Source organism: Rhipicephalus microplus, chromosome 3 (genome assembly GCF_043290135.1).
Source record: "Rhipicephalus microplus isolate Deutch F79 chromosome 3, USDA_Rmic, whole genome shotgun sequence".
NCBI classification, from domain to species: Eukaryota; Metazoa; Arthropoda; class Arachnida; order Ixodida; family Ixodidae; genus Rhipicephalus; species Rhipicephalus microplus.
Genome location: NC_134702.1, coordinates 218,821,605 through 218,836,490, shown reverse-complemented (window position 1 = coordinate 218,836,490; position 14,886 = coordinate 218,821,605). Strand labels below are relative to the sequence as shown.

Here is a 14,886-nt window from a genome sequence, read left to right as displayed (position 1 = left end):
ATCTAGGGCCCGAGTCCATCCGAATAAAGTGGTTGCCACAAAGTGTCTTCCATTTCCTGTGATACAAATCACAACACTACAAGACATCGGGTGGATATGCTGCGGTTCCATGCCTAGGACACCTCCGGGAAGCGGAAGCATCAGTCCCCAACGAACGTTTCAAGTTGATGGTGGCACTGGGCAGCACGCAAGCCACTGCTTACAGAACTTACCTCCGGAGTTCGGCACTCTCCCAAGCAAGATGACAATAAAGACTGCAGCAACTGACACTACCGACACGGCCACGACACCAATTTTGCTCTAGCAGCTACGAGAGCCGCCGAAATTTCATGGCTCACCAAGGGAAGACGCCCAAGAATTGCTGGAAAAGTTTGAAAGGGTAGCCGCTCTCAATGACTGGGACGCTGATGTCAAACAGGTCAAGCGATAAACCAGGATAGAGAGGCTGAGTGTCGTTCGCCATTGAGCGTAGTCGAAGAACATATTAGCCTCATGTCCTACTCGAGCACTCCCGTCTCCGTCAGTGGCAACCCCTCAGAAGAAATACCCAACCGCGGTGGTCTAGTGCCTAAGGTACTCGGCTGCTGACCCGCACGTCGCGGGATCGAGTCCCGGTTGCGGCGGCTGCATTTCCGATAGACGCGGAAATGCTGTAGGCCCATGTGCTCCGATTTGGATGCACGTTAAAGAACCCCAGGCAGTCGGCTTCCGGATCCCTCCACTATGGGGTCACTTATATTCATATGGTGGTTTCGGGGCATTAAACTGCACATAATAAGTAATCCGAAGAAATGGATGGGATAGTCAAAACACACACAGACTTGCTTATGGACCCCACCATTTGTGTCGCCAGACGAGTCACTAACTTCAGGAACGGATGCTCAGAAGTGATGATTCTAAACTTCACTGCAGAAAAAAAGCACCTTAACAAAGGCTAGACTGTCGCATTTTCAAAACTATTCACTGAAATCAGCGAGTCATGCATCTTGGTAGACTCGTCGGGAAACACCTGACTGAATCCCCGGTTGTGGAGCCTATTTTCAACATTATTCCTGCACTGCCAATGCACAGGCGAGAACAGCTGAATGATCTTCTGCGATACAGGAAGTGCTTTTCGCCGACATCCAAAGTAATAAACGCTACAATCGCTAAGCACCGAATTATAGCAGAAGAAAATATGCAATCTGTTCGCCGAAGCCTGCGTCGATTCTCGTCACAAGAGCGCAATGTTATCAAGAAGTAAGTCAGTGATATGTTGCGTGAGGACATCATTCAGTCGTCACAGAGCTCCTGGGCATCACCGGTTGTGTTAGTCAAAAAGAAGGACGGAACGCTGAGATCCGGCGTCGACTATCACCAGCTGAACGACGTTACAAAGAAGGATGTCTATATACTGCCACGTATCGACGACACTCTCGACCGCCTTTGCCACGCCAATTACTTGATTGATCGATATCTGGGGTTTAACGTCCCGGAACCACCATATGATTATGAGAGACGCCGTAGTGGAGGGCTCCGGAAATTTCGACCACCGGGGGTTCTTTAACGTGCACCTAAATCTGAGCACACGGGCCTACAACATTCCCGCCTCCATCGAAATGCAGCCGCCGCAGCCGGGATTCGAACCCGCGAACTGCGGGTCAGCAGTTGAGTACCTTAGCCACTGGACCACCGCGGCGAGGCCACGCCAATTACTTCACACCAATAGATCTAAAGAGCAGCCATTGGCATGTTGAAGTAGATAAAAGAGACTGAGGAAAAACAGCCTTCATTACGCTGGATAGCATCTATGAATTAAAAGTAATGCCCTTCAGACTTTGCACAGCCCCAGCCTCATTTCAGAGAGGCATGGGCACTGTCTTACGTGAACTCAAGTGCCAAACGTTCTCATATACTTATATGACGTTGTTGTATTCGTGGCCAACTTTCAACAACACTTAAGCAGGCTGAATACCGTACTCCTAGCTCTCAAATCATCCGGATTGACACGGAAACCAAAGAAGTGTCGGTTTGCTTACGAAGAATTGTTATTTATCGCTGACGTCGTTAGCAAAGATAGTGTGAGACCTGATCCACATGAAAACTTCACTCAATGGCGGTTTCACGCGTTCTATGGACAAGAAAGCAGTCCACAGGTTTTTTGGATTGTGTGCATATTACAGATGAATTTTTCTAAATTTCTCAAAAATCGCTCAACTTCTGACACGTCTAACGAAGAAAGACGTCGAATTTACGTGGGGAACTTCACAACGCGACGCATTCGCCGAACCTCAACGCCGACCTTAGTCACCACCGGTGCTCGCGCATTTCGAGGAAGACGCTCAGAGACACACACCAATGCAGGCAGCGTTGGACTCGGCGCAGTGCTCGTCTAAAAAAATTTGTGCTTGAAAACGTTATTGCTTGCGCTAGCTGATCTCTCACCAAAGCTCAATCCAATTATTCAACAACAGAGGAGGAGTGTCTTGCTATTGCCTGGGCAACTGCCAATTTCCACCCCTACTTATAAGGACACCCTTCCAAGGTTGTCACCGATCATCACGCGCTCCTCTGGCTTGCGAAACTGAAAAAAACCATCAAGTCACCTAGTGCGCTGGAGCCTGCAGCTTCTAGAATTCGATGTGAGGGTTGTTGACCAATCCGGGCGCAAGCAATCTGATGCCAATTGTCTCTCACGAGCTCCTATTGACACTATTCTGCCGAAAGAAGATGACAATGCTTTTCTAGGCGTGATCAGTGACAGTCGCTTTGCAAAACAACAGCGAAGTGACCTTGATACTTGTAATCTAATTCAGTACTTGGAAGGGAAGGCAACATCTGTTCCGAAAGCGTACAGCCGAAGACTAAGCTCATTTTTCCTACACAACGTTCTGGTGAAAAAGAACATATACTCAAACAGGGCCAGTTTTTAACTTCTCGTGTCTTAGCAAGTTCGCGAAGAAATAATGCATGCTTGTCATGACCGGCCAGCGTCGGTTCACTTGAGATTCACCCGCACGCTTGCAAGAATTCAGAGAAACTACTAGTGGCCCCAACTGGTATCCGGCGCCGTGCAGTACTTGAAGGCCTGTAGAGACTGCCAAGGACGTAATAGACCCACCGTTAAACCTGGTAGACAAGTGAAGTCGATGGAGCCATCATCAAGGCCTTTCCAACAAATTGGATTGAACCTGCTGGGCCCATTTCCTACGTCCGCTGAACGTCGTGGCAACAGATTATTTGACTCCTTTCGCCAAAACAAAGCCCTACCAAAAGGAAGTGCCACAGAAGTCACGAAGTTTTTCGTCAAAAATATCGTCCTGCGCCACGGTGCACTAGAGGTGTTTATAACTGACAGAGGCACAGCATTCACAGATGACCTTGCACAAGCTATTTTCACTATAGTGACAAAAGCCATTTTAAGATGATGGCATACCACCCTCAGTAAAATGGCCTTACGATGCGGTTAAAACCAACTATCGCCGACATGCTATCAATGTATGTAGACAATGAGCATAGGTTGTGGTACGGCTTGTTACTGTGCGTGACATTCACCTTCAACACTGCAGCACAGGAAACAACCCAAATGACGCCAATCAAGCTACTTTACGGAAGACAACCTATGACTGCGCTCGACGCCATGCTTCTGAACGGGGCCGACGAGGAAAACTTGGGTGTCGCTTTATACCAACAACGGGCAGAAGAGGCTAGACAATTAGCTCGTCTGCACATTAAAGCACAGCAGTAAGTCGACGCCCAACGCTATGATCTTCGCTGAAGTGAGAAGCAATATCATCCTGGTGATCACGTATGGATATGGACGGCTGTTGGAAAGCGCAGACCGAGTGAAAAACTATTATGCCACAACTTCGCACCATATAAGGTGGTGCAACGCTTAGGTCTTCTGAACTGCAGAGCTGTACCCAATAACCATAGCTAATGCCAGCGAATCGCCCCCTCCCCGAAGTGGTCCATGTCATTCGTTTGAAACCTTACCATGCACGCTTGTTCTAACACACTAATCCACAACATTTTTATTGTGATTGTTTGTGTTGTTGTTTGCCTTCTTTTGCTTGCTGCGATGAATTAGTTTGGTTTAAACATAGGGACGTTGTGTTTTGAAAGGGGTGCAATGCGACGTGTTGTATTTTCGTTTGTCGCGATAGCAGTGCTTGCTTATCATTTGTGCCAATCATCTTAACATGCACCAAAAATCATGCCTGGTATAATCACGTGTTAATGATATCGCGTCGCATTCTATTCTCGTATTGACAACGGGTGCAAGCCGGCTCACTGATGGATCGAATCAGTATCTGTTTGTGTGCGTACCAGCGCGCCGCGAGTGTTCTTTTCATGTGGCACGCCGACGCAGCAGCTGTGTCCTGCGTATGTTACCGCTGACTATCTTGGGCTCAAGTTGGGTCGTATAAAGTGTGTAAGGACTGTGTGGCGGAGGCGGCGACCGGAAGGCCGAGAGATTGGGCCAGAGTTGGTGCTGGTGGCGCCGTCACATCATCATCATCAGGTTTGACAGGGGCTCTTTGGACAAGGGGTGCAGAATAAAGTGTACCTTCGATGAGACATGTCGTGCGCGCTTCCTCCCTTAGAAGTGAGACTCGTCCGGGATCAAACGAATAAAAAGTCATTCTGGAGGAAGTATTGCAATATGTCATCCGCTAAGCAGATGGATCGACTATCCAGCCCGAGCAAGTCGTCGCCTTGCTGCGGCATCGTGTGATGACCGCCCCAGCCACGGCCGCGCCGTTAGACTTAGGTGTGCAAGTGTCCGCGCAGCAATCCTCGCAGCCACCTGCCATGACTTCCATGCCACTCACAGAACCACCAAAGTTCCCGGACTCGAACGACCTGCAGTCACCGGAGGTTGTTTTTTTTTTTTGAACGTTCGAATAATTTTTGCCTCGTTTTTGAAATCGACAAGGTGAAACGGCTTAGCAATGTGGTGTCGGCTACATCGGAAGGCAGCCCTAAGCTTTTGTGGCGGTTCATCGGTGCTTTCGCCTAATGGGACGAATTCGCACAAGCTTTCCGCGTTGAGTTAACTTCCATCAACTCAAAACGCCATCTGAAGGAAGTGCTTCAGCAGCGAACGCAGCACCCTGGGAACATAACAGAACTTATATACAAGATATCAGCGTACTACAATCGCATTGGAGGGCCGGTGAATGACGAAGAAAAGGTGCAGTGGGTTCTCCGCCAAATGCACCTGCAGTGGCAAGACCTGGCTGAAAAATCTCGATTTAAGACCTTAAAGAAGCTCGCCACTGCGTCGCATGGTTTGGTGCAGAGAGCATGGCAGCACTGGCAGTATAAGCCACCGCCAGCAAATCAGGCATTCCGTCCACACATGGCAGCCGCCTATGCTCTCGGACTGCGGCCAATGACGGCTGCTGTGGGTACGACTGCATCTACCACATTGTCTTCACCATACCACTGGTCACTACATCCTGCAGCGGTTCAACCATCATATGCCCGCGATCAGTTATATCTGGCCTCTACCGTCCCTACGGTGATGCAGCCGTTATCCTACGCCTCACCACTGGCCGCTTGTTGACAGCGGCCCTACACACGATAGCTACACTGTCAGGGCTGCGGAGGAATCGGCCATGTGGCCCATCAGTACGCCACGGCTAGGCAAAATGTGCCATCCGCGTGTATCAACTGGGGTAAACAGGGGCACATTCGCGCCGAGTGCCCAGACACTCGGTTCTCGAAAAACCGAAGTTGGTAGATAATGTACCGGTGGGCATTTATGACTGCACACTCCAGGTTGCGACTCCTGGTGGCTAAAAGGATGCCCTTCTTGATATGCGCATCGGAGCAACAACGTTCCAGGCGCTTTTAGAAACTACGTCTAGCTGAGCCTTCTGGGACAAAAGGCGATGGAGGTCGCTGAAGCCACAGGCGCCAACCTTAAAAGAAAGATACGTGTGCTCCGCTTGGCTGCAGACTGGTCCCAATGTTCTATATTACTCTGATGCAAGATATGCTGGGCAACTGGCCCTCAATGGCACCGTTTTTTGTTTGTGCCGGACCTTTGTAGGAACGTAGTACTCGAGAAAAATTTCCTTACCGTGACCAGAATAACACTACAAGTTGCACATGAAGGTTGGAAAATCGGAACTTAGCAACAGTGCCCGGTGCCTTTCGTGAAGGGAGAGTTCCATGTTAAAGGTGGGCTAGATAGTGAAGAGATTTATGACCTGCAATTAGTGTTTGCCTAGCGACCTGTGCCTGCTGCCAACTCCGAAATCTCAACCGCCAATAAGCCCACACACTTCGCGGCTCAGGTCAATGTAGACACACGTCTAGCACAAGTGCTTGAGAACTTCAGCTCAATCATTGCGGCTACTCCAGGTTGCACTACCTTTTCTGAACACTTCATTGACACTCGAAGTAGCCAACCAAGACTCGCCCTTTCAATGCTAAAAAAAGACCACTATGGGCAGCTGCTTTGCTGATCTCATGGAAAATGAACTCTTACCCCCAAGCACCAGCGAGTAGACAAGTTCTCCTATTCTGGTTGAAGCAAATTGCGGTGGCTTCTGCCTTGCAATCAATTATTGGTCACTAAATAGCCATACAAGGGTGCCTGCCAATCCCATGTCCAGGACTGAGTGGCTCTTGGCACAGTTGGGTGAAGCGCAACGGTTTTCAAGTTTTGACCTTTTGCAAGGGCTTTCCAGATCCCAGTGCGTGAGTAAGATATACATGAGACCGCATTTATCAGTAACCAGGGCACCTAGTAATTCACTACTATGCACCTTGGTGTTGAAGGTGGGCCAGCAATCTTCCAGAATTAGATCGGGACTGCTTTGGATGGAGTAAATCAAATTCACAATAGCATTCTTCGACGATGTCGTAGTTTATTCAGACACCATTGATGACCAAGTAGAACACATTTAATGTGTACTAGATCACATCAGAGCAGCAGGCTTCACCGTAAAATCAGTCAAGATCCAGCTCTTCCGGAAGTTCGTCAAGTTCCTTGGTCAAGTCATTTCACGTGGGCAGTGTAGATCTGATTAGGGCAAGGTGCTTGTTGTGTTGGACTACCCTCGACCAAAACTAGCCTTGGTCAAACAGCTTCAAGCCTTCCTAGGCTTGGCGGACTATTATCGAACTTTTATACCTTATATTTCTCTCCTAACCCGCCCCCTAACATGACGCACGCTTGCAGTGAACTAATCAGCAAGAGGGTGCATTCGAGAATTTAAAGGACTCTCTAGCTTATGATTCCGTAGTAAACCTCCCTGATTTCAACCAGCCGTTTGTGGTCGAGATGGCTGCCAGTGCTATTTGGAATAGCAACCGTACTTCTCCAGGCAAGCCCTTTGGAATTTAGACATATGTGTCATTTATAAGCAGGGTCCTCACTGAGGCAGAGAAGCAGTACACAGTTCAGGAATGGGAATACCTGGCAATAGCCTGGGCAGAACACAAATTGCCGCCTTACCTCAAATTTACGGTATTTGAAATTTATTGCGACCATTCTTTCCTTTCTTGGATGTTTCACATACATCAAGCTCCCCCAAGAGTAAAGCGGTGGCTCCTTCGACTGCAAGGTCTGATCTGCAAAGTGAAGCTTAGGAGAGGACATGCCAACATGCCAGCTGATGCCCTTAGCCAAGCTCCCTTGAACTGTCCAGACAACCCATGCCAGACTCTACCCGAAAATTATTTCCCATCACCATCCAACAGCCACATCACATTTCAGACAGCTACCCCTCTTTGTATGGCCGATAATATTCTCATGGGCGACATTGAACGTCTGGTTGAGCAACAAAGTGATGATCCACTGCTTGCCAAACTGAAAAGCGTCATTCAGGGTACGCCATTCCTCTAGTACATACCCAAATCAGTGAATAATGACAAAACAGGATTCTAGTGGGCCACTCGTCTCGCAACGAGAAAACAAGAAATTGTCTTGGCTACCAGCATGCTTGCCGACTGTAGTGTGGAAAATGGCACATGATCGTCCCACTAGGGAACATAGAAATTTTTTTCAAGAGATCGCAGCATGTTTCTTCTCGCTTCATTTGGGTAGGTATGCGAGCAAACATATCTGAATATGTCAGATGCTGCAAATTTTGCCAGCACTGCAAGGCCAATCACTAAAAGACAACAGGCCTTATGAGATGCCAGTGGACCACTGCGCCAATGGAGGAGCTCGGTGTAGACGTCATTATACCGCTAGGCCAATCACTAAACGATAACAGGCCTTATAAGCAGCCAGTGGGCCACTGCGCCAATGTAGGAGCTCAGTGTAGACGTCATTATACCGCTACCGCTCACACCACGGCGCAACCAGTATATGATAGTAGTGGTAGACAAGTTTACAAAGTTCATAGCATTGTATTCTCTAATACCCAGCATAAGCCAAAATATTGTTGACTGTATGTGGTAAGTCTTCAGCAACCATGGCATATCGGTATCAATTTCTTTTGACAACAGCCGGTCATTCATCAGCACACTTTGTAAAAGCCTTCTGAAGCAATGTAGCATTAAATACCGTTTTACGGTGCCTTATTGCCCCACGGGCAGATGATAGAGTGTCATACGGTACAATTAAAAAATTTCTTCAGGCCTACTACACCAATCTTAAGCTGTATGACTTACACACCCCTGAAACTGCTTTTTGCCTCGACATGGCAGAGAGCGTTGTGACATGTTTAAATCAGTTTTCCTCTATTATGGCCACGGGCGCTGCGTACTTTATGGAAGTCACCTTGCTCCATGGACAATGTTTAACCGTCTCCTTCTGCCTATCATACATTATCTCAAGAACTTTACCAGTGTCTGGCCCCGGCTCCTCAGTTTACTCACAGGCAACAAGTTGCGGCTCAGGTTAAAAAAAATGCGCATTACGACCACCATAGGTGGCCAGTTATTCTGAAACCAGGTGATCTCGTTCTCTGGGACAGCCATACCCTAAGTAATGCAGCAACGGGTGTCTCATCAAAACTCTCACCAAGATGCCCAATGCCCTACATGATTACGAAAAAGATATGCACATGATTCTCTGCGGTCAGATCCCACAACAGGCAGGCGTCAAAGGATAGTTCATGCTGACCAGCTGACAGTGTACCATAAACCTTAATTAGACATGCCCTCGATGGGTTAACGTTGCCTTAAAGGAGGACGGGTAAGGACTGTGTGGCGGAGGCAGCAACCAGAAGGCTGAGAGATGGTGCCGCAGTTGGGGCCAGTGCCGCTTTCATTATCATCATTATGAGGATGGACAGGGGTGACCCGGACAAGGGCGTGGATAACAAAGCGTGTGTGTGACGGGACGTGATGTGCGCGCTTCTTACCTGACAAGTGGTTGCCCCAAAGTACCTTTGATTTCCTGTGGTACAAGTGACAACACTACGGGACAAATTGGTTACGGAGGCATTGCTGTTGAAGAAACAACGAGAGCTCTTTATTTACTGCAGCGGTATTTTTGAATGACTTTACTCGTTATTTGCTTTGCACAGTCACACGATCTCGGAGATTTACTATTCGTCATTCGTTGCATTTGTAGTAGTTACTACCCAGTTACAGTTCTGTACGATGTTCGAGAGAAAAGAAACATGAAAGTCAGGACACGTCACGCAGCTGCGTCAGTGCGGATCACGTAGTAACACGGGAGATGGCTGTCACTCTCAGCCTGAAGTTTCCAAGTCCAGAATCAAATTGTGAATAAACAGCCTGTTTTTGTTAGTGTTTGCACAGTACATACTTTATTAGGTTCAATTTTAATGAAATGTATTGGTTCGTAATTGAACGGCAGTAGCTTTATGGTATCGTCACATGCAAGTCCTATCAAATGGCTGGCCAGTTAGATCTCCCTCATGCAAGTGACCTGCCTGGGAAGGGGCGGCTGAATACTGCGCCGCTGAAATATTTTGCGATTCGCAGATTTAAATCTTTACAATTAATACGCACTTTGTATACCAAAACCTACATTGGTCCTCGTTTGATCAAATGCCGTTTCTCTATTGGTGGGTTTCTACAGAACTGTGCGCACCATTTGTGGGCTCATTTATTCTCATGGCCCACATTATCACTTGTCAGCCATCACCAATTACTTTCGTACGTTAAAAAAAACACTAATTTCACAAAAATTGCAAATGACTCATCGCAGTTGTGAGAATAGTCGTGTTTCTCGCGTGGTTTTACCTTTATAAAGTAGTAATTTGCAGCTATTTTTACCGTGTTATCATAGTCTTGTTTTGAAAAGTCGTCATGTTCTTTTGAAAACAAGATAACGATTTGCTCGAATCAATGAAATTCGATGCAGCTAGCAAAGAGCTGGATGCATCGTCTTGTTTGTTTCGAGACAAATTACGTCCTTGATCTCATGCTATTGCTCAATACCTATCGCACGTTTGACGCACACGCAGGCGTGTACTATCTTGCATATACTACGCTATGAAAATGTGTAGTGTGGTGTATACGATCGATGGTCTCTTATTATTGTTCTTGAACTCATGCCATAGTGATTTCTTATATATCCGGTTAACGAAATGGACGGAAGCTACTATTAGCGTGGCATGTACAGTCACGCTCGATGTGAGTGACAACATGCTGTCTTTGCTCCAAATGGCGCCAACATTGCCAATCGCCACCGACATAGAACAAAAAGTGAAATAAAATTTGTCCCTTCTTGGTACTCCATAAATAAATTTAAAATTTATCAGTTTTATTGTTCTGACTTTGGGTCACTCTAATCACAGCTACCGTGCTCCAAGTCATACTGAGTGCTACTGTACATCATGCTCTATACATAACATTCACATCATTATTTTGACTTCAAAATCCGTCATTTACGCTCGTCATAAAGTCATGCCACGCAATACTAACTTTTGTATATCAAGCTAGCCAAATGACTGACAGAGTGGCGTTTAAATTGTGCTGCACATGACTTTATTGTCAACAATTTAATCTCAACGCCTGTCATATATGTTTGTCATGGCCGCATCACCCACTACCTATTTCCATCACTGTATACCAAGAAAGCGAGCTGACCACGATCACCCCACTTGTGTGGCATGTAAATAACGTTGTAAAATGAATGCCAAGGTATTCGAGTTACCACCTGTCATTTGTGTTCGTGATACAGTCAAGTCACGCAATACCACATTTGGTATGTATCAAGCTAGCAAAACGGCCACGAGCGTGCCATGAGCGTCACATGTAAGTCATGTCTCACATAACAGCATGATGGATTGCAGGCTACAACCTGTCATTTATGTTTTTAAGACAGTCACGTCACACATTGCAAACCATAAGCGTTATATGTAATCTATGTCGTACATCCCAGGCATGCCAAGATTTTCGCTTTACAAGGTGTCATTCACGTTCATCATACACAAACTTCTCGTTATACGAATTTTACTGTATATTTATTTATTTATTCGCTTATCAGCACCCCCAAACCACGTCATCGAAATCATGCTGTCCGTGGCATGAGAGCGGCGATTCGTATGTTAGGAGCTGTTACTTATATTGCTCATACAGTCAAGGTATTTACCATAACGATTTTGTTATATTTCGCGTGAACGAAACAGTTGCAAAAGCACCGAGAACTTGGCATGAAAATGATGCCTTTCATGGCATGCTACTTATAATTTTTATCACCTGTCATTTAAGTTTGTCATACGTTCACATATTTCATACCAATTTCGGCATCGATTTCATTAACGAAACGGCCAGTTGAGCAAAAAGTCGTAGGCGGCTGGATGGGTGGATGTAGATAGATAGATAGATAGATAGATAGATAGATAGATAGATAGATAGATAGATAGATAGATAGATAGATAGATAGATAGATAGATAGATAGATAGATAGATAGATAGATAGATAGATAGATAGATAGATAGATAGATAGATAGATAGATAGATAGATAGATAGATAGATAGATAGATAGATAGATAGATAGACAGACAGACAGACAGACAGACAGACAGACAGACAGACAGACAGATAGATAGATAGATAGATAGATAGATAGATAGATAGATAGATAGATAGATAGATAGATAGATAGATAGATAGATAGATAGATAGATAGATAGATAGATAGATAGATAGATGATAGATAGATAGATAGATAGATAGATAGATAGATAGATAGATAGATAGATACGCTCACTGTAACCTAAGTTCATTAAGAAATGCTTTGCATTTCACAAAGCTGGTAGAATTGTTTTTTTTTATTACCTAGCGCAACGTATCGCAGCCGGCGTGAAAATAACGTGCACATGCGACATTGTTCTAGGAAAATACCGTTATGCCAGAAGGCGACCATCGATTGCCAGTACGGCTCCAGGGGGCTGATAATTTAAGGTCATGAAGGTGAATGGTAGGCCGGATGTTCTTATTCTAATTCCTTCCTGTTCGTCTGTTCCTGTTCAGGTGCTACTTCCTCACGAGGCACAAGCAACGCTGCTGCATATGAACATCACTCTAAATACGTATATATATATATATATATATATATATATATATATATATATATATATATATATATATATATATATATATATATATATATATATATATATATATATATATATATATCACTTCATCGAAACAATCAAGTGAAATGCGCCATCTGAGGGGCAGTGCAAGGAGTAAACTGCTGGTTTGCAGGCAATTACTATGTACAATGTGATACTATGGCTAGCTCGCAATTTCCAGAAACACTATGGACATGAAACGAAACAAGTAGACACCACTACATTGTCACTCAAATGAAGAACAATTCAACTGTATCTGACACAAAACACATAGTAGCTTTATTCGTACCTGCTTACTTTCCCGATGTTTTTTGTTTCAGTTTTGACACCAAAAAATATCGTCCTAAATTTATTAAATAACCTTGCTGCGTGACTTTATTAGTTACTTTTATCAAAATTGTTTTCTAAATCAAGAAATTTTGAAGCAGTATGCACAGGGTCCAGTGTAGCTGTTGTTAGGTACTAACATATTTCTATGTACGGGCAATAGGTTGCGACCAATTATACGCTATCAGTGCTTTGACATATATGAACTACCAAACACAGTTAAAAAGTTTTTTTGGTGCTGAAAAGCTGAAACATTGGTGCATTCAACGTTACTAATGCCTCAAGCATATTTATGAATGTCGGGTGAGGCATCTCCGGGTGTTTGGCATCATACGTGGATATTCACTCAGTTGAACACTTTTACCTAGAAGACACTACCAACAAAATGCTTTTTTAGCCGTACCTCTCCATCTCGTACGTGTTCCAGATGGTGCTAGCATAATCTATCCGCGTGGCTTATGATTTGCGCATGGATATCTTTATACAGGAAGCTTCTCTGCTCTGGCTGTTGTGTGATGTAGGTGACCTAACTTTTGTACGGCAACTTGCCAAGAATTATTCTTAGGCGTATGCAAAGAGGGTGGCGGCAGTCATGGCAGCGAAGCCAGCCCCGTACATTTGCACAATAAAGGAGAGGGATCTTCAATGCTCCTTCACCCCTCCCCCCCCATGAAGGGTAACCCTCGCACATGGCTATGGTATTATGTCCCTTAATTTCTTTTTGACCACGTGAACACTGGTGCATCAACTTACCTTCTGAAACTGGGGCGTCATGTGTTCACCAGCCATGTGGTTAACGTGGATCAGATTCAAGCTGAAGTTTAAATGTCGAGCAACCATGCGCACGGCCCGGCACGGTGGGCTCGCATCCATGTGGTAACGATCCATAGGCACAAGGTTGTTTGCGAAGCCGTTTGGGGCTCCCAGCTTGTCGTGCTTCAGTGGATGCACTTTACTTTGGGACTTCTGAAATGAGCATCCACAACAGTACAGATGTACAAGATGTTGTGTCTTTTCCTCTTCACGTTAAAGAAGGTTTCACTAAAGCTTACGCTGACTAAAAGAGGGCTTCCCTTCTTTTTCACTTTATTTTCTTAATGTTTCCCTTCAGGGGCATTACATAAGGGGTGGTGTTTAATAAAACTATACAATGAAGTTCCTAATGGCTTCGGAAAACATGGATGGGCTGAGCATGGCAGAAATGGCGTCAGGAAGGCCGTTCCAGTCTTGTTGAAGCTCGTATAGAAAAGGAGGCTTCGAATCTTGGGGTCCGGGTACGTGATAGTGCGACTTCAAGCGGATGACCAGTGCGATGAGATATAAGTAGAGAGAACATTATGTAAGATGGATGATTCAGTGAACTGAAATACAACATATAAAAAAGAGAGAGGGCGGCAATCTGTCGGCGAGAAGCAAGTGCTTCCAATCCTGGTTCTGCCTTCGAAGATTAGATGCTGATGTCATATGACCATGCAGAGTGAATGACCCTGGCAGCCCAATTTTGAATTGGTTCAAGTTCATTTATGATATATATTTGGGGGGGGGGGGGGGGGGGCTTTAGATGGAAGATGCAGATTTGAGCTTTCATCTGACTAATAATTTATACGGGAGCATTTTTACGTGTGGTGGAGCACGACGCAAGTGTTGTTGCCTTGTTATGCTGGTGCTACGTGAGGTTGTCACTGAATACGAAAGAAAATATCACCTACATTGAAATGAACGACGATAAATGAAATGGGGAGATGGACGTCGCCTCATAAAAACAGGTTTCACATGAATTTTGGCTGCAATTAAACGAAAAGGCGCGGAAAGGGTGCAAAAGTGAACAAGTGGAATTTTTTCTCTGCATTTTTTTTCAGCAGCGTATATTAACTTCTAAATAAACTTAGCTCTAATGGAGTCCGTGTTGCTGTTTTCGTTTTTCTCGCTGCTTCTATTGTCTAAGGAGCCAATGCTACTGCACCTATTCATCAACAAAGATTCAGTTACAATAATACTTGTTTCACTGGCGCAAAAAGTATAAGTTTCTGCAAATTGCATTGTAATAAATGACT

The 14,886-nt window shown here is 45.2% G+C and overlaps 1 protein-coding gene across 1 annotated transcript in view; it reads right to left on the bottom strand.

Annotated features, from left to right (window-relative positions):
* Positions 1 to 13,787, bottom strand: part of LOC119177483 (glutathione S-transferase 1) — a 40,930-nt gene extending 27,143 nt beyond the window's left edge. The window contains exon 1 of the mRNA XM_075888237.1: positions 13,586 to 13,787. Coding sequence (XP_075744352.1) covers positions 13,586 to 13,720 — 135 coding nt within the window. The 5' untranslated portion in view covers positions 13,721 to 13,787. The remainder of the gene's footprint in view (positions 1 to 13,585) is intronic.
* Between the last annotated feature and the right edge of the window lie 1,099 nt (positions 13,788 to 14,886).